Source organism: Chiloscyllium plagiosum, unplaced genomic scaffold (genome assembly GCF_037043375.1).
Source record: "Chiloscyllium plagiosum isolate Xiang-an unplaced genomic scaffold, Cpla_swu_hap1 HiC_scaffold_13, whole genome shotgun sequence".
Classification (NCBI taxonomy): domain Eukaryota; kingdom Metazoa; phylum Chordata; class Chondrichthyes; order Orectolobiformes; family Hemiscylliidae; genus Chiloscyllium; species Chiloscyllium plagiosum.
This window is the reverse complement of record NW_028270151.1, coordinates 42,329,398-42,354,929: the sequence shown is the minus strand read 5'-3', so window position 1 is coordinate 42,354,929 and position 25,532 is coordinate 42,329,398. Positions and strand designations below refer to the sequence as shown.

Below are 25,532 nucleotides of genomic sequence, written 5' to 3'. Positions count from 1 at the left end.
TTTTCCCTCCATTGCCTGCCTGTTCAGGGGTCTGTCTAAATGCTTCTTAAACATTGCTATCGTATCTGATTCTGCCACCTCCTGTGGCAGTGTGTTCCAGGCACATACCACTCTCTGCGTTAAAAAAAACTTGCCTCACACTTTCCCCCTCTCACCTTAAACCCATGCTCCATAGTATTTGATAATTCCATCCTGAGGAAAAGATTCCGACTATCCGACCCATGCATGCATCTCATAACTTTATATTCTCCACCTCCAACACCCCAGCAAAAATAATTCAAGTTTGACCAACCTCTCCTTATAGCTAATACAGTGGTAACCGCGGAAACCTAACACCCTATTGTTCAAACAACTTGGAATCCGAACAATTATTTCGAGAAAATTTTGCCCTAAAATCCGAACACATTTTCAGAATCCAAACACCATGTACCGTTCAGATCGCACATTGTCTGATCAGTTCGTCTCAAGAAGTAGTCATGAAAGCATCTCTCATGTGTCCATCACTAGTTTACCTCGTGTTTTCATCTTGATTTGTGCTGTTTTTTTTGTGCATTCACTGTGGCACCCAAAAAGAGCAGTGAAGCAAATAAGTGTATTCACCATTAGCACTCCTCGCTAAGGTAAATGAAGTTATTTTCATGTCAGGACATTTATTTCTTGCTTTTATTATTATTACTTGATATTTAGGTCATTTACTCATCTTATTTTATCTTAACCATGTGTATTTACAGTTAAAAGTGTCTTGAAAATTTTTTTTTTTGGGTCCAGAAATGGATTAATTCACTTTCCATTATTTCTTATGGGAAAATAGTTTCGCGATCCGAACAGCCTCCTGGAACGAATTAAATTCAGATTCCGAGCACCACTGTAAACTCTCATCCTGGCAATACCCTGGTAAATCTCTTTTGCGTCCTCTCCAAAGCCTCTGCACCCTTTCTATAGTGCAGTGAGCAGAACTGCACACTGTACTCCAATAGTGGGCTATCTAAAATTTTACACAGCTGCATAAATACAGGTTTAACAAAAATACATTTGGAGAAGGACAGCATATGCTCACTGCAAACTGAAGATTTGTGTTAAACTGTCTGGTTTATGGACTGGGTTGAGGTGTTGTTTATATGATGGAAAGGGGAGGGGTAGGTAGGGAATAAGAGCTAGAGGGCCTAATGTTTAGAAGGTCAACTGATGCGACAGGAGCTGTTAACCTGCCTGCCTCAACACTCAACACCACCAATGGTCGTGATAGATCTACATTGTGTGTGGCAGATTGAACTCCCACCCCACAGAACACTTCTCTGGGAGAGAAGATCACATCACTTAGGACACTTTTTTCACAAAGTGGGTGCAGCAAGTGGGAGATTTCCTGGCTATTGTGAAACTGCTTTGGGAATGAAATCCATGTCCATATAAATACGCGTCAGCTATTTGAGCAAACAAAGACAGGAAACTGCAGTCTGCTTCAATCTTACTAACTGTCTCCCCATTAGTGTCAGGTGTTTTTATATGAATCCCTTTCTGACCAGTAGGTGGTTCTATTCAATTTTAATGCCTTGCAAATGGATCATTCAACTTGTTGTTTGCTGAAAGGATCACGTTGTGTATAATGAGGCTGCTTTGTCCACATCACAATATTTACAGAGAATGAATTGAAGTACAAAGTGTTTTGAGATGCATTTGATTGCATAATATTATACTGACTGAATAAAATCCAATATGACATCCAGACAGTTTTATTTGAAACAGCAGTGGAGGCTTCAGAAGTGTTCTCAAAAAAAGGAACTGACAAAGCAGATATTGAAATAACAGGGATACAAAGGTGGATAAAGAAATCCTTCAAAAATAATCCATAGAGTTAGAAGAATGAGATGGTTACAAATGTATTTGACAGAAACATCTTTAATTTTAAGGTAAAATCTAAGTATGACTTTTACAATTTTTTTCTTGCTACCTAGACACTGACCAAACATTTTCAGAAACTTAAAATAGTTTGAGTCTATTTCAGTACCAAATTTTTCTTCAGTGTTGAATGGTAAATATTTTGAAAGCAAGTCTTGAAACAATCCAGTAAGGCTGTCCCTGGAATGATGTGATAGTACTGGAGGAATTAACATTATCTGTATTTTTATTTATATAAGGGGCCTGCAGTTTTTGCTTTGGTTGAATTGGTTGAAGCGCAACCGAGTGGAAAAAAATACCAAATAAAAAACCATGGATCTTCTTACTCACATGAAAAACATCCAGTGGATCTATCCATTTGCAGACTTCGAGGAACCCTCAAAATTAAGCTAATTTGTTGCTGCAAAAGGGCACTAATAGTCATGTTTAAAAAAAAAAGCTTTTGAGAGTAAGTACTTCTATTACTATTATAACCAGTAAATGGCTCTGCATGGATGTGAAAGTCAGTTTGAATGATATCAAACCAGGTAAATCACAGGTGGTGATTTTGAGACCTTGAGTCAAACGTAAGCAGGAATATTCCCTCCTTAACCACAAATGCTGTCTGGTGACAAGATGAGCTCATCCAGTTGGGAAAAAAACGTGTAAGATCAAATTACACCCTCGCCCTACCTCACCCCTCAACTCCAATGGTAGCCCACAAACCCACCAACACACTAAAACAGCAGCTAAAGAACTTGGAAGACATTTTACAGATAAGCAGCAAAACAAACATTACTTACAAAATACCTTGCAAGAACTGTAACAATCACTACATTGAACAAACAGGCAGAAAACTAGCCACCAGGATACATGAACATCAACTTGCCACAAAAAGACATGACCCACTCTCACTAGTATCTTTACATGTAGATGAGGAAGAACACCACTTCAACTGGGACAACACATCCATCCTAGGACAAGGCAAACAGAGACACACACAAGAATTCCTAGAAGCATGGCATTCCAACTGGAAGTCTATCAACAAGCACGTTGACTTGGATCCCATTTACCACCCTTTGAGAAAAAGAACAGGAAATGACATCACCAATCCAAGGAAACCGAAACACACAAATAAAAAAGTAGGCCATATCACCTGAAGGCTTCATCTGAAGGCTCACTGACTTTGTTACCTAGTATGGCGATGAAACGTTTGAAACTGAACCTTCCAGCTCAGCGAGCAAATCTACATCCAGAACCTCAATTCCAATGGAGACAGTGAGGTCTGCAGATGCTGGAGATCAGAGTTGAGAGTGTGTTGCTGGAAAAGCATAGCAGTCAGGCAGCATCCGAGGATCAGGAGAATCGACGTTTTGGGCCGGAGCCCTTTGCATTCCTGATGAAGGGCACTGGCCCGAAACATCAATTTTCCTGCTCCTCGGATGCTGCCTGACCTGCTGTGCTTTTCCAGCAACACACCCTCAACTCCAATGTCCCATCCATGCCACCTAGTGTCACCCATCATCTTTCATACTGTGCATGCCAACTTATGTTAACTCACACCAATTCATGACTCCCACCGCAAACCCTTTACCCTTTCACCCTCACTACTTCCATGTCAAATCATCCATATTCATCATGCATAGATCTCAGGAGCCATGCTGTGAGGAAGGAAGGTTTTAATATCTATTATAGGCTGAGATATGTCAAAACAAATCTCTCATTTATCAAAATCCATCCAATATATGCAAATACTTCTAAGTACTTAATCCTTTACAAAAATAAACATTTGTATTTATAAACCCATTTCAAAGGCTACTGATCCTTTTTCAAACTTCTGAGCTGTCAACCAAACTGTCTTGCTATTGTAATAACAACAGTATAATCATGTAATGGTAAACCTCAGTTTTACATCAGCAAATATTGAATTTGGAAGCAGTGATATTGTTTCAATTGAAGAGTGGCTATTTCTTTCAAAAATTAAAGGACATTGTATTTAAAAGACTTGACAATTCCAAGATCTTTCCACTTTGTAAACACATTCATTTCTATTCTTGACAATCCTAAAGGGATTGATCCATCCCAAAGGGCTTTCTGATTTCGCCCAAAGGGTACTTGCCTTCACCAAAAGGGACACCTGAGCCATCCCAAAGCAGTGCTTGACCTCTCCAAAGAACTGTGGTTGTTTAAGACATTTCCGTTAAATGTCTAAAACCCCACAAGTTGTGTTTCAGAAACCTGTACATGCAAAATTACTTGTGTTTTAAACTTAATGCTGCCTCTTTGAACCATGTCGGCATAAAAGAATCTCCCCTGATCCTCACTTTCCACCCTACCAATCTTTGCATTAACCGCATCATCCGCTGACATTTCCACCACCGCCAAACGGACCACACCACCAGAGATATATTTCCCTCCCCACCCCTTTCCTCAAAAACCAGTCCCTCTGTGACTACCTGGTCAGGTCCACGCCCCCCCCAACAAACCACCTTCCTGCCCTGGTACCCTCCCCTGCCACCGCAGGAATTGTAAAACCTGTGCCCACACCTCCTCCCTCACCTCCATCCAAGGCCCCAAAGGAGCCTTCCACATCCAAAGTTTCACCTACACATCCACCAATATCATTTATTGTATCTGTTGCTCCCGATGCAGTCTCCTCTACATTGGGGAGACTGGATGCCTCCTCGCAGAGCGCTTCAGGGAACATCTCCGGGACACCCACACCAATCAACCCCACCGCCCCGTGGCCCAAAATTTCAACTTCCCCTCCCACTCTACCGAGGACATGCAGGTCCTGGGCCTCCTCCATCACTGCCCCCTCACCACCCAACGCCTGGAGGAAGAACCAGTTTCCTCATTTCCCCTCCCCCACCTTACCCCAGTTCCAACCTTCCAGCTCAGCACTGTCCTCATGACCTGTCCTACCTGCCAATCTCCCCTCCCACCTAACCGCTCCACCCTCCCCTCTGACCTATCACCTCCATCCCCACCCCCATTCACTTATTGTACTCTTTGCTACCTTCTCCCAGCCCCACCATACCCCCATTTATCTCTCCACCCTTGAGGCTCCCGGCCTCCATTCCTGATGAAGGGCTTTTGGCCGAAACGTCGATTTTCCTGTTCCTTGGATGCTGCCTGACTTGCTGTGCTTTTCCAGCACCACTCTAATCTAAACCCTTGCATGTACCAATGATCAGGTAAGCAGATGATATGTATAAGAGAGCTAAGTGACTATCCGTGTGTAATATCACATAGAGTGATATTCTTGTGTAAGGGGACCACCCCCACCTTGAATAACTGCCACTGTATTTTGTACAGCAAGAGAATTAGTTAGTCAATTATAAATAAAAACAAGAAGTGTGAAAGATGACAGCAACCATGGAAAGAGAATTAGACTTAATGTATCAAATGCAATTTGGTGTTTCTTTACTCTCTCACCTTCCTGTACCTTTCTGGTATTGCATTCAAAATCATAAAATATTATCTGAACTTAATAACATCTTCTAAACTCTACATGTTTTTTTTGTAAGCTCCCTCAGGTCTGTAATTTCTCATTATTGATCCTCCTCCCCATCTCCCCATCTGAAAAAAGATCATAATTTTGAACAACTCTATTAAATCTCCTCTTAATTTTCTTTGGTTATGTTCTCCAGTCTTTCCACTTAACTGAAGTCTGTCATCCCTGGTGTGACTCTGCACCTCCCCCAAGGCCTTGATACAGCTCTTAAATAGCAATGCTCAGAGTTATATATACAATGTACTGTCGAAAGCCTAACTAGTGATTAATGAAGGCCCACCACAAGCGATTTGTTTTTTTACTCTGTGGTCATATTTATAAAGTCAAAATTTGTCTTTGATGTTTTAACACATTTGAGTTTAACTTGCTGCACATTATGTGAACTATTATCATGCTTTACTTCCTTTCCAAATAAGTACTTAACAAATTTAATGAGAAAGCAACTCTCAAGGGCACTCATACTTCAGCTTTCTTCCTCAGTTTCTCTTCAGCTCATGATGGAGATTTGCCAATGTTGTTCTCAAGATCTGCAAATGTTCTCTTAAGATTTCAGAGCTAAAAGCTGAGCGTGTGAATTGCATTGTACAGTGCGACGAGGTCTTGGGTTCGAATTCTAGTCTGTGAAGCATTAGCTAATCTCAAGCAGACGACAGGAAGAGACATTGCTATCTGAGTATTCCTCCCTTAGTCAAGTTTCACATTGCTGGCGGTTACCCTGCATTCAGTGCTGAATGTGGTTGTCTTTGAATGAAATGCAATGTGTAAAACAATACTCAAACGACCAAAGATCCTATTGCCCTCATTATCTATGCTCACTCATGAAAATTAATTGCATGTTTTGCGGTTGCAGGGGAAGGTGCAGGGGGTGGAGGTTGGGTTGGTAGGGTGTCTGGACCTGACGAGGGAGTCGCGGAGGGAGTGGTCTTTCCGGAACGCTGATAGGGAGGGGAGGGAAATATATCCTTGGTGGTGGGGTCTGTTTGGAGGTGGCGGAAATGATAAAGGATGATACGATGTATCTGGAGTTTGTTGGGGTGGTAGGTGAGGACCAGTGGGGTTCTGTCTTGGTGGCGATTGGAGGGGCGGGGTTCAAGGGCGGAGGAGCGGGAAATGGAGGAGATGCGGTGGAGAGCATCGTCAACCACGTCTGAGGGGAAATTGCGGTCTTTGAAGAAGGAGGCCATCTGGGTTGTTCGGTATTGGAATTGGTCCTCCTGGGAGCAGGTGCGGTGGAGGCGAAGGAATTGGGAATATGGGATGGCGTTTTTACAGGGGGCAGGATGGGAGGAGGTGTAATCTAGGTAGCTGTGGGAGTCGGTCGGTTTATAGTAAATGTCCGTGTTGAGTCGGTCGCCGAGATAGAAATGGAGAGGTCTAGGAAGGGGAGGGAGGAGTCTGAGACGGTCCAGGTAAATTTGAGGTCGGGGTGGAAGGTATTAGTAAAGTGGATGAACTGTTCAACCTCCTCGTGGGAGCACGAGGTAGCACTGACACAGTCATCGATGTAGCGGAGGAAAAGGTGGGGGGTGGTGCCAGTGTGGCTGCGGAAGATGGACTGTTCCACATATCCGACGAAGAGGCAGGCATAGCTGGGGCCCATGCGGGTGCCCATGGCTACTCCTTTGGTTTGGAGGAAGTAGGAGGATTGGAAAGAGAAGTTGTTCAGAGTGAGGACCAGTTCAGTCAGTTGAAGGAGGGTGTCAGTGGAAGGGTACTGGTTGGTTCGGCGGGAAAGGAAGAAGCAGAGGGCTTTGAGGCCTTCATGATGGGGGATGGAGGTGTATAGGGACTGGATGTCCATGGTGAAGATAAGGCGTGGGAGTCCGGGGAAGTGAAAATCATGCAGAAGGTGGAGGGCGTGGGGAGTTCTTGGATTAAGGGGGACAGGACCGTGTCGAGGTATGCAGAGATGAGTTCGGTGGGGCAGGAGCAGGCTGAGACAATGGGTCGGCCGGGGCAGTCAGGTTTGTGGATTTTGGGCAGGAGGTAGAAACAGGCGGTGCGGAGTTGTGGGACTATGAGGTTGGAGGCGGTGGATGGGAGAGCCCCTGAGGTGATGAGTTTTTGGATGGTCTGGGAGATGATGGTTTGGTGGTGGGAGGTGGGGTCATGGTCAAGGGGGCAGTAGGAGGAGGTGTCCACGAGCTGGCGTTTAGCCTCAGCAATGTAAAGAGCGGTGTGCCAAACTACCACCACGTCTCCCTTGTCTGCCGGTTTGATAGCGAGGTTGGGGTTGGAGCGGTGGGCTGCACGTTGCAAGGGTGAGAGGTTGGAGTGGGTAAGAGGGGTGGACAGGTTGAGGCAGTCAATGTCGCGGCAGCAGTTGGCTATGAAGTGATCGAAGGCGGGTAAGAGGCTAGCACGGGGTGTCCAGGTGGATGGGGTGTATTGCAGGCGGGAGAAGGGGTCGTCAGAGGGTGGGCGAGAATCCTGGTTGAAGTAGTAGACACGGAGGCGAAGGCAGCGGAAGAATTGTTCAATGTCTCACCGCATGTTGAACTCGTTAATCCGGGAGCGTAGGGGGATGAAGGTGAGGCCTCTGCTGAGGACTGATCTTTCATCCTCAGAGAGGGGGAGGTCTGGAGGGATGGTGAAAATACGGCAGGGCTGGGAGCTAGTACCTGGTGTGGGGCTGGAGCTGGGAGTGGGGGCAGGGTTGGGAGTGGGGGCAGGGTTAGGCGTGGGGGCAGAGATTGGCGTGAGAATCGACCTTCTTGACCTGCAATCTTCTTCCCGACCTCTCCGCCCTCACCAGCCTATCACCCTAACCTGAACCTTCTTCCACCTATCGCATTCCCAAACGCCCCTCCCCCAAGTCCATCCTCCCTATCTTTTATCTTAGCCTGCTTGGCACACCCTCCTCATTCCTGAAGAAGGTCTTATGCCCAAAACGTCGATTCTCCTGCTCCTTGGATGCTGCCTGACCTGCTGCGCTTTTCCAGCAACACATTTTTCAGCTTTGTTTCTTTTGGCAGTTTTCTATCAGAGAAAATCCATAAGATGATCAGAGTTGCTGCAATTGCTAGAGTACATTAAATTAGAATTTTATTTCACACCTATCTGTACAAATCCACCAGTAATATTTAAATTTCTATGTGAAACAAAAGATTCTGTAATCGTATAAACTACATTCGTATAAAGAATATAATTAATTGTTTATAGACATTCTGAGGATGGCTCACTGGACCTGAAACGTTAACTTGGATATGGATTTCTCTTCACCAATGTTGCCAGACCTACTGAGCTTTTCCAGCAATTTCTGTTTTTGTTTCTGATTTACAGCATCTGCAGTTCTTTTGGGTTTATTTAATAATTAATTATTTGATTGCCTGGAAAGATATGTATTTCTCATTGGCCCTCTTCTTGGACTGGCTGTAGATAGTAACCCTCTGCATAATTCCAATTGTTTGATCATTTTATAATTTAAGTCACTGATTTAGCATATTTTAATTTGTTTGTCATGGCAGCATCAGACACGTTTAGATTCAGCAAGTGATGATTCATGTTTTCTTTTTACATTTCAAAACCTGTATTTTAATCCTTATTTTATCTGAAAGGTTCCTTCCCTCATTTTCTCAGTCTCAAAAGTTTGGATATTCCAGTGGAAAAGCTGTTGTGTCGGGGAAGCAAGTAGTACCATTGCATTGTTTAAAATAAGGATTGACAGCTCCTCATGGTCTTGGAAACCTATTTTGATGTGTTTGTAAAGTACAGATGGCTCTGTGCAGGATATTATTTGGTAGCTGAGCAGCTCTTTCTGGCTGGAAGATGTGTTGTGTTGTGACATGTCGTGTCACTGCTGAAAGGAAGAATTCCTCTAAACGGTAAGGAAGTGTTCTTTCAAAGAACAAAGAATTTGAGCTATAGGGAGAGGCTGAACAGGCTGGGGCTGTTTTCCCTGGAGCATTGGAGGCTGAGGGGTGACCTTATAGAGGGGCATGAATAGGATAAACAGACAAAGTCTTTTCCCTGGGGTCGGGGAGTCCAGAACTAGAAGGCATAGGTTTAGGGTGAGAGGGGAAAGATATAAGAGAGGCCCAAGGGGCAACTTTTTCACGCAGAGGGTGGTACGTGTATAGATTGAGCTGCCAGAGGAAGTGGTGGAGGCTGGTACAATTGCAACATTTAAGAGGCATTTGGATGGGTATATGAATAGGAAAGGTTTGGAGGGATATGGGCCAGGTGCTGGCAGGTGGGACTAGATTGGGTTGGGAAATCTGGTCAACATAGATGGGTTGGACAGAATGGTCTGTTTCCATGCTGTACGTCTCTAAGACTCTAACAGTACAGTACAGAAACAGACCCTTTGGCCCACCAAGATTGCACCAACACATGATACCTTTCTAAACTAAAATCCTTTTGCCTCTGTGCAGTCCGTATCCCTCGATTCCCTGCCTATTCATATATCTGTCAAAATGCTTCTTAAACATTGCTTGGGACTAGATTGGGTTGGGATATGTGGTCGGCATGGATGGGTTGGACCGAAGGGTCTGTTTCCATGCTGTACACCTCTATGACTCTACTGATTGCACATTCCGGGCACTCACCACCCTCTGTATAAAAAAATTGCCTCTCACATCTCCTTTAAACTTACCCCCTTTTCCCTTAAACCAATGTCCCCTAGTAAGTGACATTTCTAACCTGGGAAAAAGACTCCAACCATCCATTCTTCTCATGATTTAATCAACATCTATCATTCGCTCCTCATCCTTCGATGTTCAAGTGAAAATAAAGCAGGTTTGTCCAATCTCTCCTCGTAGCCAAAACCCTCCAAATCAGGCAGTATCTTGGCAAACCACTTCCGTACCCTCTCCAAAGTCCTTCGTGTAGTTGGTGACCAGAATCATACACAGTATTCCAAAAATGGCCTAATTAACATTCTATACAGCTGCAAAATGACTCGCTAATTTTTATACCCTGTGCCCTGACCGATGAAGGCAAGTGTGCTGTATATGCCTTCTTGACCACTTTAACCACTTGTGTTGCCACTTTCAGGGAACTGTGGACCTGTATGCCTGGACCCCTCCATATGTTGATGATCCTAAAGGTTCTGCCATTAACTGTATACCCTTCTTCTGCATTAAATCTTCCAAAAAGCCACCTCTCATTTGTCTGGATTCAACTCCATCTGCTGTTTCTCCACTCAAGTCTCCAGCCTATCTATATCCTGGTGCACTCTCGGGCAATCCTCCTCACTATCTACAGCTTCCCCAATCTTCGTGTCATCCACAAGTTTACTAATTAGGCCACCGACATTCTCCTCCAAATCACATATAATACAAACAACAGGGCTCTTGGTACTGATCCTTGCAGCACAGTGGATCAGTGGTTAGCACAGCTGCCTTACAGTGACAGGGACACAGGTTCAATTCCACCCTCAGGTGACTTTCTCCCAGAGTCTGTTTGGGTTTCCTCCCACAGTCGAAATATATGCAGGTTAGGTCAATTGGCTATACTAAATTGCCCATAGTGTTCAGGGATGTGTAGGTTAGATGTATTAGTCAAAAGTAAATGTAGAGAATGGGGAATGGGTCTGGGTGGGTTACTCTTCAGAGGGTCAGTGTGATCATTTTGGGCCAAATGGCCTGTTTCCATACTGTAGGAATTCTAGATCTCCAGTCAGAAAAACACTCTTAAGGGGCAGATATTAAGCCAGTTCTGCATCCATCTTACCAGCTCAAACCTTTTGTATCAGCCTGCCTGAGGGACTTGTCAATGACCTACCCAATGTCCACATAAACAACATCCAACACTCTGCCCTCATCATTCATCTTTGTCACTTCCTCAAAAATCTCAATTGATTTTGTAATTCACAACCTTCCCGCACAAAGACATGCTGCCTATGGCTCATCAGTCCACATTTTTCCAAATATGACTACATGGTATCCTTAAGAATTTTCGCCAATAATTTCCCTACCACTGATGTAAGGCTCACTGGTCTGTAATTTCCTGCATTATCCCTGTTGCCTTCTGAAATAAAGGAACAATGTTAACTATTCTCCAGTCCTCTGGGACCTCTCCTGTGATGAAAGAGGATACAAAGATTTTGTACAAGGCCCCAGCAATTGCCTCACCTGTCTCCATCAGCATTCTGGGAAAGATTGCATCAGGTCTGGGGACTTATCTACCTTAATACTTTTCAAAACATTCAACACTTCTTCCTTTTTTAATATTGACATGCCCCAGATTATCATCAGATCCTTCCCGAAACTCACCATTCACCATGTTCTTCTTCATTGTGATTACTGATGAAAAGTAATCATTAAGGACATCCTTCCTCTAGCACCATGCATAAATCGTTCCTTTGTCCTTGAGTGGACCTAGCCTTTCCCAAGCTACTCTCTTGCTTCTTATACATGTACAAAGGATAAAAGGCTTTTCTTTTGCTGCCAAACCTTGCAACCCTATTCCTCAGCATTACCTTTTCCAACTGCCACTACCAGCACTGCATTATCTCTGGCACGGAGCCTGTCCCCGTTACTCAGAAGGGAAGGGTGAAGAAGAGCAGAGCAGTAGTAATTGGGGACTCGATAGTTAGGGGCACAGATAGGCGGTTTTGTGGGAACGAGAGAGACTCACGTTTGGTATGTTGCCTCCCAGGTGCAAGGGTACGTGATGTCTCTGATCGTGTTTTCCGGGTCCTGGAGGGGGAGGGGGAGCAGCCCGAAGTCGTGGTCCATATTGGCACCAACGACATAGGTAGGAGGAGTGCCGAGGATGTTAGACAGGCTTTCAGGGAGCTAGGTTGGAAGCTCAGAGTTAGAACGAACAGAGTTGTTGTCTCTGGTTTGTTACCCGTGCCACGTGATAGAGATTCGAGGAATAGGGAAAGAGAACACTTAAATGCGTGGCTACAGGGATGGTGCAGGAGGGAGGGATTCCGGTTTTTGGATAACTGGGGTTCTTTCTGGGGACGATGGGACCTCTATAAACAGGATGGTCTACACCTGAACCTGAGGGGCACCAGTATCCTTGGGGGGAGGTTTGCTAGTGCTCTTGGGGGGGGTTTAAACTAACTCTGCAGGGGCATGGGAACCCAGATTGTAGCTTCAGGGTGCAGGGCCTGGAGTGTAGGGAGGTTAGCAACATGGCATCAATTTCCAAGGAGGGTGTCTGTAAACAGGAAAGTGGCTTGAAGTGTGTATACTTCAATGCAAGAAGTATACGAAATAAGGTAGGTGAACTTGCAGCGTGGGTTGGTACCTGGGACTTCGATGTTGTGGCTATTACGGAGACATGGGTAGAACAGGGACAGGATTGGCTGTTGAAGCTTCCAGGATTTAAATGTTTTAGTAGGGTCAGAGGTGGGGGTAAAAGAGGGGGAGGTGTGGCATTGCTTGTCAAAGATAGTATTACAGTGGTGGAAAGGACGATGGATGAGGACTTGCCATCTGAGGTAGTTTGGGCTGAGGTTCGGAATAGTAAAGGTGAGGTCACCCTGTTAGGAGTCTTTTACAGGCCTCCCAATAGTCCTAGAAACGTAGAAGAAAGGATAGGGAAGGTGATTCAGGAGATGAGTGACAGTAATAGGGTGGTTGTGATGGGGGACTTTAACTTTCCTGATATTGATTGGGAAAGCTATAGCTCAAGTTCGTTAGATGGGTCAGTGTTTGTTCAATGTGTGCAGGAGAGTTTCCTGACACAATATGTCGACAGGCCAACAAGAGGTGAGGCCATACTGGATTTGGTTCTGGGTAACGAACCAGGCCAGGTGTTAGAATTAGAGGTAGGCGAGCACTTTGGGGATAGTAACCATAATTCGGTGATTTTTACTCTCGTGATGGAGAGGGATAAGTGTGTACTACAGGGCAAGAGTTATAGCTGGGGTCAGGGAAATTATGATGCGGTGAGGCATGACTTAGGATGTGTGGCTTGGAAAAGTAGACTCCAAGGCAAGAGTGTAAATGGTATGTGGAGCTTGTTCAAGGAGCAACTATTGAGTGTCCTTGATAATTATGTACCTGTCAGGCAGGGAGGAAAGGGTCGTGCAAGGGAGCCATGGTTTAATAAGGAATTGGAATCCCTTGTTAAATGGAAGAGGGCGGCCTATCTCAAGATGAGACATGAAGGTTCAATTGGGGCGATTGAGGGTTATAGGGTAGCCAGGAAGGACCTGAAGAGAGAGCTAAGAGCAGCAAGGAGGGGACATGAAAGGTCCTTAGTCGGTAGGATTAGGGAAAACCCTAAGGCTTTCTATAGGTATGTTAGGAATAAAAGAATGACTAGGGTAGGAATAGGTCCAGTCAAGGATAGTAGTGGGAAGTTGCGTGTGGAGGCGGAAGAGATTGGGGAGACACTGAATGAATACTTTTCTTCAGTATTTACTCAGGAACAGGGCATTGTCGTCGATGTGAATACTGAGTCACAAATAAGTAGAATGGATGGCTTTGAGGTATGCAGAGAAGAGGTGTTGGAAATCCTGGAAAAGGTGAAAATAGATAAGTCCCCTGGGCCTGATGGCATTTATCCTAGGATTCTCTGGGAAGCAAGGGAGGAGATTGCAGAGCCATTGGCCTTGATTTTTATGTCCTCTTTGTCTACAGGAGTAGTGCCAGAAGACTGGAGGATAGCAAATGTGGTTCCCTTGTTCAAAAAGGGGAGTAGGGATAACCCTAGTAACTATAGGCCGGTGAGTCTCACTTCTGTTGTGGGCAAAGTCTTAGAGAGAATTGTAAGGGATAGGATTTATGCACATCTGGATAGGAATAATGTGATCAAGGATAGTCAGCATGGTTTTGTGAAGGGCAGGTCGTGCCTCACAAACCTTATTGAATTCTTTGAAAAGGTGACTAAGGAGGTTGATGAGGGGAAAGCGGTAGATGTGGTATGTATGGATTTTAGTAAGGCGTTTGATCAGGTTCCCCATGGTAGGCTACTGCAGAAAATACGGAGATATGGCATTGAGGGTGAGTTGGAGGTTTGGATTAGGAATTGGCTGGATGGAAGAAGACAGAGGGTAGTAGTTGATGGCAAAGTTTCTTCATGGAGTGCCGTCACTAGTGGTGTTCCGCAAGGATCTGTTTTGGGACCATTGCTGTTTGTCATTTTTATAAATGACCTGGAAGAGGGGTTAGAAGGTTGGGTGAGCAAGTTTGCGGATGATACGAAAGTCGGAGGAGTTGTTGACAGTGAGGAAGGATGTGGCAGGTTACAGCAGGATATAGAGAAGCTGCAGAACTGGGCAGAAAGGTGGCAAATGGAATTCAATGTAGCTAAGTGTGAGGTGATTCACTTTGGGAAGAATAACAAAAAGATGGGGTACTGGGCTAATGGTCGGATACTTGGTAGTGTGGATGAGCAGAGGGATCTTGGTGTCCATGTACACAGATCTCTGAAAGTTGCCACCCAGGTAAATAGTGCAGTGAGGAAGGCATATGGCGTACTGGCTTTTATTGGTAGAGGAATTGAGTTCCGGAGTCCTGAGGTCATGATGCAGTTGTATAAGACTCTGGTGCGGCCGCATCTGGAATATTGTGTGCAGTTTTGGTCGCCATACTATAGGAAGGATGTGGAGGCACTGGAACGGGTGCAGAGGAGGTTTACCAGGATGTTGCCTGGTATGGAAGGAAGATCGTATGAGGAAAGACTGAGACACTTGGGGCTGTTTTCATTAGAGAAAAGAAGGTTTAGGGGTGACTTGATTGAGGTGTACAAGATGATTAGGGGGTTAGATAGGGTTGACAGTGTGAACCTTTTCCCGCGTATGGAGTCGGGTATTACAAGGGGGCATAGCTTTAAATTAAGGGGGGGTAGATATAGGACTGAAGTTAGGGGTAGGTTCTTCACTCAGCGAGTCGTAAGTTCATGGAATGCCCTGCCAGCAGCAGTGGTGGACTCTCCCTCTTTATGGGCATTTAAGCGGGCATTGGATAGGTATATGGAGGATAGTGGGTTAGTATAGGTTAGGTGGGCTTGGATCGGCGCAACATCGAGGGCCAAAGGGCCTGTACTGCGCTGTATTCTTCTATGTTCTATGTTCTATTATAGGTATAATTGAACACAAAACAATATTGATAACATATAACAAACCTGGCAGTAACTCAAATTCACAGCAGACATTCCTTCCTCCGAATCTTCCGATGTTTTTATACATTTGTTTGATGTGGAGCTGTTTCCTTTCCTGGAACGTCAAATTAAAGCAAATCCCATGGGCTACACTGTTGCAATTGATAGATTTCTCAAGGGCTTACTGAGGAACTGATCCAGTGCATTCTCCCCAAGGTCAACTTGCTTTGACCTGTGGACCTGCCCCTGTTGGGAGTTAATCAGTTCAGATCCTGCACATAAGACACCTGAGTTGGAATAGAATGAGATGCCTGTCTAAGGCCAAGAGGCATCTCATTCAAAGTTGCCAGCCTCATCTATACTGCAACCATTTTGGGTCAGAAAGCCCCATACATCCCAGATTGAAGTCTGTATACATACAGCCATCTCCTACTTCAGCTCATTTGGCTCACTGAGACCATGGCTTTGGCCCTGACTTAACCTAAAGACATTTCAAGCCACTGCCAGTGATGTGTTCTCTAGTCTTATGTTAGTTCCTGTAATCTGAACACTGAGACATGGTCTTACTGAGAACAAGTATCTGAAGATTTATTCACAACACAACTCTATCCACAAAAATTAATATGATCTGGGCTCTATCACATAACTGGCCAATTGACTAACTAAAAGCAATGCACTATAGATGCTGAAGGTCTGAAATAAAAACAGGATATGCTTAAAAAAGTAATCTACAGGTCTGGCCAGCATCTGTGGAGACAGAAATAGAGTTAATGTTGCAAGTCCAATATGATCCTACTTCAAAACGAATTCACTTTTCTCAGTAAATTTGATTTTGAACTTGAGAGATTTTGATGACCTTGAGACCAACCATGTCAAATCTCTGTCACTGAGTGAAGGAAAACTGGGAAGTAAAATTAAAATATGAATCCATTCAAGAGCTGCTTTCTAACTAAATTTAGAATCATAGAGTTGTACAGGATGGAAACAGACTCTTCAATGCGACTTGTTCACGCCAACCAAATATCCTAAATTAATCTGGTCCCATATGCCATCATTTGGTTCACATCCCACTAAACCCTTCCTATTCATGTATCCATCCAGATGCCTTTTAAATACTGTAATTGTATCAGCCTCCACCACTTCCTCTCAAAGCTCATTTCATACACACACCACCTTCTGTGTGAAACAGTTGCCCCTCAGGTCCTTTTAAATCTTTCCCCTCCCACCTTAAGCTTATGCCCTCTAGTCTTGAACTTCCCAACCCTGGGAAAAAGACCTTGGCTATTCATCCCATCCATACCCTTCATGATTTTATAGACCTCTATAAGATCACCCCTCAGCCTCCAAGGGAAAATAGTCCCAGCTTATTCAACCTCGTCCTATAGCTCAAACTCTCCAGCCCAGGCAACATCCTTGTAGATATTTTTTGCACCCTTTCAAGTGTAACAACAGCTTTCCTATACCAGAGAGACCAAAATTGAACGCAACATTCCAAAAATGGCCTAACCAATGTCCTGTACAGTTGAAACATGACATCCCAACTCACTGCACTGACCAAGAAAGGCAAGTGTACCCCAAATACCTTCTTCACTACCTTGTCTACCTGTGACTCCACCTTCAAGGTACTATTAACCTGCATCTAAAGGTCTCTTTACTTGGCAACAATCCTCAGGACCTTATCATTAAGTGTATAAGGCCTGCCCTGATTTGCTTTTCCATAATGCAATACCTCACGCTTATCTAAATTAAACTCCATCTGCCACTCATTGGCCCATTGGATCAAGGTCCTGTTGTACTCTGAGATAACCTTCTTCACTGTCCAGTACACTGCCAATTTTGGTATCATCTGCAAACTTACTAACTATACCTCCAATATTCACATCCAAATCATTTATACATAAGCCAAAAAGTAGTGAACCTAGCACCGGTCAGGTCCGAAAAGGGCTCCAGTTCGCCAACCTGCCTCCACCACCACCCTCTGCACCTATCTTCAAGCCAATTTTGATTCCAAATGGCTAGTTCTCCCTGGATCCCTTGTGATCTTACCTTACTAACCAGTCCACCATGCGGAACTAGTCAAATACCTTGCTGATATCCACATAGAAAATGTCCAATGTCCTGCCTTCATCAATCCTCTTTGGCACTTCTACAAAATGCTCAATCAAGTTTGTGAGACATGATCTCCCAAGCGCAAAGTCATGTTGACTATCCCTAATTAGTCCTTGCTTTTCCAAATACATTTACATCCTGCCCATCAGGCTCACCAGTCTATCGTTCCATGGATTTTCTTTATCACCTTTCTTAAATAATGGCACCATAATAGCCACCCTTGACTCTTCAGGCACCGCACCTGTGACTATCGATGATACAAATATCTCAGCAACGGACCCAGCAATCACTTCCCTAGCTTCCCACAAAGGATACACCTGATCAGGTCACAGGGATTCAGTCTTACTTCATTCCATCCTTTGCTCTTGCCTGCCCTGACTATTTGCCGTGCTCCTCTTCTCAACTGTATCAGGGATTTATGCATTTTAAGACATCCAGCACCACTTCCTCTGTATTACGGACACTTTTCAAGATATTACTATTTATTTCTCCAAGTTGTCAAGCTTCCATATCCTTCTTCACAGCAAATATTGATGCAAAATACTTGTTTAGTGTCTCACCAATTTCCTGCAGTTCCACGTATTGGCAGCTTTGTTAATCTACCCCTTGTTACTCTTTTTCCCTTAATGTGTTAGTAGAATCCTCTGGATTCTCCTTAATCTTATTTGCCAGTGCCACCTCATGTCCCCTTTTTACCCTCCTGATTTCCCTCTTAAATATAGTCTACTGCTCTTATATAACTCTCGGGATTCAATCGATCCCTGCTGTCTGTACCTGATATATGCTTCTTTCTTTTTCTTGACCAGAGCCTCAATTTCTCTTGTCATCCAGCATTCCCTACACCTACCAGCCTTGCCCTTCACACTTACAGGAACGTACAGCCTCTGGACTCTCACTATCATATTTTTGAAAACCTCCCACTTTCCAACCATCCCTTTAGCTGCAAATAGCTTCCCCATGCGCTTTTGAAAGTTCAAATGCCATCAAAATTGGCCTTACTCCGGTTTAGAACTTTAACTTTTAGATCAGATCTTTCCTTTTCCATAGCTATTTTAAAACTAATAGAATTATGATCACTTGTCCCATAGTGCTCCGCCACTGACACCTCAGTCACCTGCCCTGCCTTATTTCCCAAGAGTAAGTCAGGCTTTGTTCTTTCTCTAGTAAGTACATCCACATACTGAATCAGAAAATGTACTTCTACACACTTAACAAATTCCCCTCCATCCAACTCGTTAATACTGCGAATAGTCCCGATCTATGTTGGGAAAGTTAAAATCCCCTACCATTATGAACTTATCATTCTTACAAATATCTGAGATCTCCTTATAAATTTGCTTCTCCATTTCCTGCTGACTATTGGGTGTTTATAGTACAATCCCCACAAGGTGGTCACCCCTTCCTTATTTCTCAGTTCGACACAAAGACCTCCATCAGGCATACTTCCAGGAATATCCTCCCTAAGTACAGCTGCAAAGCTTTCCCTCACCAAAAACGCCACTCCCCCTCCTCTCTTACCTCTCTTTCTATCCTTCCTTTCACATCTATATCCTGGAACATTAAGCTGCCAGTCCTGAGTCACGTTTCTGTAATTGCTATGATAATTGCTATGAACAGTTGCATGTTCCCAACCACACCCTGAATTCATCTGCTTTACTTGTTAGGCCTTTTGCATTGAAATAAATACAGCTTAATTTTTCAGTCTTACCTCATTCCCTCCCTTGCTCTTGTCTGCCTTGACTATTTGACTTGCTCCTCTTCTCAACTGCACCAGCCTCAGACTTATCATTTTTCTCACGATCTTATTGGGCCCCACTCTTCTCCCCCTTACTTGTTTAAAGTCTCCCGAGGAGCATGAGCAAATCTAGTGGGATATTGGACCGCTTCAGATTCAAGTGCAACCTGCCCTTCTTACACAGGTTACTTCTTCCCCTGGAGCGATTTTAATGATCCAAACATGTGAATCCCTGCCTTTTGCACCAGCTTCTCAGCTACACAGTTATCTACCCACTCTTACTCTTACCAGCACATAGCAGTGGGAGTTATCCAGATATTACTGCATTCGAGGACCTGCTTTTTAACCTTCTACCTAATTTCCTATATCCTCTCTTCAGATCTTTGTTCTTTTCCTCTGTCACTGGTACCAATGTGTACAACAACCTCCTGGTGGTGCCTTTGAGAATATCCTGCACCCTCTCGGAGATAGTTGATCCTGGCACCAGGGCGCTGTTGGCCACACAAACATCTGTCTGTGCCTCTGACTAGAGAGTCCCCAACCACAAATCCATCGCTTGGAACCTGACATACCCCTCTTTACAGAGGAGCCAGTCTCAGTACTAGTAACCTAGCTGTCAGTTCTACATTCCCCTGAGAGTCCATAACCTCCTACATCTTCCAAAACAGCATACTTGCTTGAGATGGGGATAACCACAGGAGACTCCTGCAATAGTTGCCTATCTTTTCCTACCTTTCCTAGAGGTAACTTATCCCCCTTGACTGGATCTGCAGGTTTCCTTACCTTCCTGAAATTGTCATCCATCACACACACCCTTAATCCTGTGAATTCCTCATTGCCTCTAACTGCTGCTCCAACTGATCCATGTGATCTGATAGGATTTGCAACCAAACACTTCCTGCAGACACAATCATTAGGAATACTGAAATTCTCCCTAGTTTCCCACATCCAACAGGAAGAACACATCACTTTACTAAAGGCCATCGCTGCACCCTTGTTAAGTGCTTCTTTGGAACGGTCGCAAAAAATGAGGATAGTTTACATATATTATGGCATGATAAACTCATAAATCTGCCAAAAATAGATCAAAGACAAGCCTTTTATAAATATGGCTTTAGAGTTTAAAACAAAGTCTTCATTAATCACTAGTTAAGCTTTAGGTAGTCTATCACATGTAATTCTGGGCATCGCTATATAAGTAGTATATCAAGGTTTGGGGGAGCTGCAGAAAGATAATGAGAATGATAGACTCCAGTTTTAATAGAGTAGATCAGGAGACATTTTTCCCTCTGGTGTGAAGATCAATAACAAGAGGTCGCAGAAGTAAGAGAAGTTGCAAAAAACATCTGAGGAGTTCAGAGATATTGTTGAAATGCAATTAAATGTTTTTGTTTGATTTGAAATACAATACAAGAAAGGGTAGAGGAAGCAGATTTAATAGTAACAATTGAAAGGAAACTCAATATATGCTGGAAAAAAAAGTAATTTGCAGGACTATAGCAAAAGAGCCAAGAAAGTAGAAATCCTTGGAAGTTTTTCATAGATTTGGTGTAGATTTGATGGGCCAATTGGCTTCTTTTGGATGATTCTATGAAAATGTGGTCCTCATTTGTAAACTATCATTTCGTCACAAATATCAGATGCCTAGTCAACCTTACCAAAATTAAATTCTGAGGAAATAACTTTTCTGCAACTAGTTTAGCCTCACTCAAAGGGAAGGCAATGGCCTATTGGTATTATCACTGGACTGTTAATCCAGACACCCAGATAATGTTCTGGGGACCCGTGTTTGAATCCCGCCATGGCAGACAGTGGAATTTGAATTCAATAAAAATCTGGAACATTGTCGATTGTTGGAAAAACCCATCTGCATCACTAATGTCCTTCAGGGAAGGAAACTGCCATCCTTATCTGGTCTGGCCTACATGTGACTCCAAACCCACAGCAATGTGAATTAGACTTAGAATCCCTACAGTGTGCAAACAGGCCCTTAGGCACATTAAATCCACACCAACCCTCCAAAGAGTATCCTACCCAAACCCATTCCCCATTACTCTATATTTACCCGTGACTAATGCAACTAACCTACACATCTCTGAACACTATGGGCAATTTAGCACGGCCAATTCACCTAACCTGCACATCTTTGGACTGTGGGAGGAAACCGGAGCACCCAGAGGAAACCCTTGCAGACATGGGAAGAATGTGCAAACTCCACACAGTCGGCTGAGGCTGGAATCGAACCTGGGTCCCTGGTGCTGTGAGGCAGCTGTGCTAACCACTGAGCCATGATGCCACCCCACGATGATTCACTCTTAACTGCCCTCTGGGCAATTTGGGATGGACAATAAATGCTGCCTAGCCAGCAACACCCTCAACCCATGAATACATAAAAACAAACAGACTGACAATGTGAGTTCCCTTATCTGGGTTTAACACTAAACCTGCTGCTCAGTGAGTTTGAAATTTTCAAAAACAAATGTGAGTACAGTAAATATCAAGCATTGACATGCTTAGTCAATGAAAATATTGCAAACACAGTGGTTCTGTATGAATGATAACTAATCCACTTTGAATAAATTCCTTTAGGACTTATACGGACAAAAATTTATCAAACAAATTTAGAATTTAACGAAATTCAAATTACAGACTGGGGAAATGTTTACAGAGATTGCTTGACAGAGCAAACACATTTAATACTGAAACATTCCAGGCTCCCCCCCCAGCATATTTTGTACATAAACAATAAACACAATTTACCTGAAGGCATGATTCTGTGCATGGCAACTGACAAGAAGAAAATGGAATCACTATAATAGGCACCAGATCCAGAACTAAAATGTTTCTGCATTCCTTCAACAACAGGAAACAACTTCTGAGTCAAGATGTCCACATCATGGAATATAATCTGCCAAGGAGAGCACAAACCTGGTTACAAAGGGCCCACCTTTCCCCTTGCACATAAATGGAACAGCAATGCCAAAGTAACTAAATAGAAACGTTAATTCTTAATACACTGAGAGTAAGCAAATTGTAAACTTTTACTTCTAATGCCCTTAAACACTCAATCTGGAACTTAGTGCAATGGAAGTGTTACTCCATCTAGAGGTCAATTGCATTTACAGGGAACCTATCATGACCTCGGCTTGCCATTAGGATGAGTGCATCAGTCCAAAGGCAATGCTAATTGTTGTAGAAATTTCTTCAATACTTGTGCCACGTCTGTTATAATAAGATTAATGCAAGGTATGAATATGTAGCAAATGACATGACTCTGGCATCAGTAAGAGACAAGATACGCGTCTGGAATAAACGTGAAGAATGAGGTCTTAGGCACTACAGCAGAGAGCTGTATTTGATAACCTACTATGTACGTAAGGAGTGATACTGTACATAATAAGCAGCAAGCAGTTTCATATACTATATGGCGCAGATACCCACAGGCAGAGATACTTCACAGCAGAATCTCAATATCGCTTAAAATATAAGATAAAGTGGAAAGTCTTCTACAGCAACAAAGGCCAAACAATATAAACATTCAATAATTCAATTCTATTTTTACAAGGAGAGCAAACAGCCTTTCTTACCTTTCAAATCTTCAACCAGTAAAACCTGATTTAGCAGAATTAATTTTGTTATCCCATATATCCGCTCAAAACAGCACGAACAACATAATATTAATGCATGACTGGAGACCATACAGATATAAAATTAAGCATTGAGAAAGAGAAATTTAATCTGCCAAGTTACCCTTTAATAGTTTACTCAGAGTTATAGAGATGCACAGCATGGAAACAGACCCCTCAGTCCAACTTGTCCATGCCAACCAGATATCCTAAGCTAATCTAGTTCCATTTGCCAGCACTTGGCACATATCCCTCTAAACCCTTCCTATTCTTATACCCACTCAGATGCCTTTTAAATGTTATAATTGTACCAGCCTCCATCACTTCCTCTGGTAGCACATTCTATGAATGCACCAACCCCTGCGTGAAAAAGTTGCCCCTTTTTTTCCCCACAGACACAGAGTCATACTGCACAGAAACAGACTATTCGGTCCAACCAGCCCATGCTGAACATAATCTCAAACTAAACTACTCCCATTTGCCTGCTGCTGGCCCATATCCCTCCAAACTTTTCCTATTTATGCACTCAGTGTCTTTTAAATGTTATGACTGTGCCCACATCCACCACTTCCTCAGGAAGTTCATTCCACATGCAAACCACCCTCTGTGTTAAACATCTGCCCCTCATATCTTTTTTACATCTCTCTCCTCTTATCTTAAAAATGTGCCCCCTAGTGTTGAAATACCCCAATCGAGGGGGAAAAAACCATACCAACACATATATGCATTGTTACTTTATAAGCCTCTATAAGATCACCTCTCAACCTCCTACATTCCAATGAAAGAAGTCCCAGCATATCCAGCCTTTCTTTATAATTCAAACCTTTCATACTTGGCAAAATCCTGGTAAATCTCTTCTGAACCCTCTCTAGCTTAATAATATCCTTCCTATAATTGGGGCAACCAGAACTGGACATACGTCTCCCAAAAAAAGTCTCACCAATGTTCTTTACAACCTTAACATAACTTCCCAATTCCTATATTCAAAGGACTGGACAATGAAGGCAAGCCTGCCAAATGCCGTTTTCACAACCCTGTCAATGATGCAAACTTCAAAGAAATATGTACCTGAACCCCTGGGTCGGTCTGACATGGACTAATATCTACACACGCACTGGTTCCTTTCATGCACTCGTTATTTGTTTCGCTATTAAGGTACCAACTATGCTTGGACATAACTCTGGAGGTTTCAACGTATCAGCCCTCTTCCTATGCCATAGTAACCAGTAACTTTTATTGATAAATAATGTTCAAAGGTAATACAATTAAAAGAAACTCAGCATCTCCTCGGTTGACCACAGCAGCGGCTTGAAGATCAATTTAAGATTTCAGGACAATTGAGGCTTCAAACCTCTTTTTCACTATAAGATGATAAACATAGCTCAGCACAGCATTTTGGGACAATGAGACTTACCATCCCATACCACTAATAACAAATATGGTTTAAGGAAAGCAATGTTCATCTACAAGATCACTCAGCCCTCCAAGAGATCAACTGCGTTAGGGGATTCTGTAGTCAGAGGTACAGACAGACATTTCTGTAGCCAGCAGAGAAAAAGCAGAATGGTGTGTTGTTTCCCTGGTGCCAGGATCAAGGATGTCTCAGAGAGGGTGCAGAATGTTCTCACTGGGGAGAGGGGCCAGCAGGAGGTCATTGTCCACATTGGAACCAACGACATTGGAAGGGAAAAGGTCGAGACTCTGAAGGGGGATTACACAGAGTTAGGCAGAAATTTAAAAAGGAGGTCCTCAAGGTTAGTAATATCTGGATTACTCCCAGTGCTACGGGCTAGTGAGGGCAGGAATAGAAGGATAGAGCAGGTGAATGCATGACCTGCCTCAGGCGACTGACTGTGTGGAGTTTGCACGTTCTCCCCGTGTCTGCGTGGGTTTCCTCCGGGTGCTCCGGTTTCCTCCCACAGTCCAAAGATGTGCAGGGTCAGGTGAATTGGCCATGCTAAATTGCCCGTAGTGTTAGGTAAGGGGTAAATGTAGGGGTACGGGTGGGTTTCGCTTCGGCGGGTCGGTGTGGACTTGTTGGGCCGAAGGGCCTGTTTCCACACTGTAATGTAATCTAAATCTAATGACTGAGGAGCTGGTGTATGGGAGAAGGATTCACACTTTTGGATCATTGGAATCTCTTTTGGGGTAGAAGTGACCTGTACAGGAAGGACGGATTGCACCTAAATTGGAAGGGGACTAACATACTGGCAGGGAAATTTGCTAGAACTGCTTGGAGGATTTAAACTAGTAAGGTGGGGGGGGGGGGGGGGGGGGGGGGGTGGGACCCAGGGAGATAGTGAGGAAAGAGATCAATCTGAGATGGGTACAGCTGAGAACAGAAGTGAGTCAAACAGTCAGGGCAGGCAGGGACAAGGTAGGATTAATAAATTAAACTGCATTTATTTCAATACAAGGGGCCTAACAGGGACTCAGAGCATGGTTAGGAACATGGGACTGGGATATCATAGCAATTACGGAAACATGGCTCAGGAATGGGCAGGACTGGCAGCTTAAATGTTCCAGGATACAAATGCTACAGGAAGGATAGAAAGGGAGGCAAGACAGGAGGGGGAGTGGCATTTTTGATAAGGGATAGCATTACAGCTGTGCTGAGGGAGGATACATCCAGGGAAGTTATTTGGGTGGAACTGAGAAATAAGAA

At 43.7% G+C, this 25,532-nt stretch overlaps 1 protein-coding gene across 1 annotated transcript in view; it reads right to left on the bottom strand.

Moving 5' to 3' along the window:
• xxylt1 (xyloside xylosyltransferase 1) overlaps positions 1-25,532 on the bottom strand; it is a 178,779-nt gene that overhangs the window by 114,466 nt on the left and 38,781 nt on the right. The window contains exon 2 of the mRNA XM_043702284.2: positions 22,002-22,149. Within this exon, the coding sequence (XP_043558219.2) occupies positions 22,002-22,149 (148 nt within the window). The remainder of the gene's footprint in view (positions 1-22,001; positions 22,150-25,532) is intronic.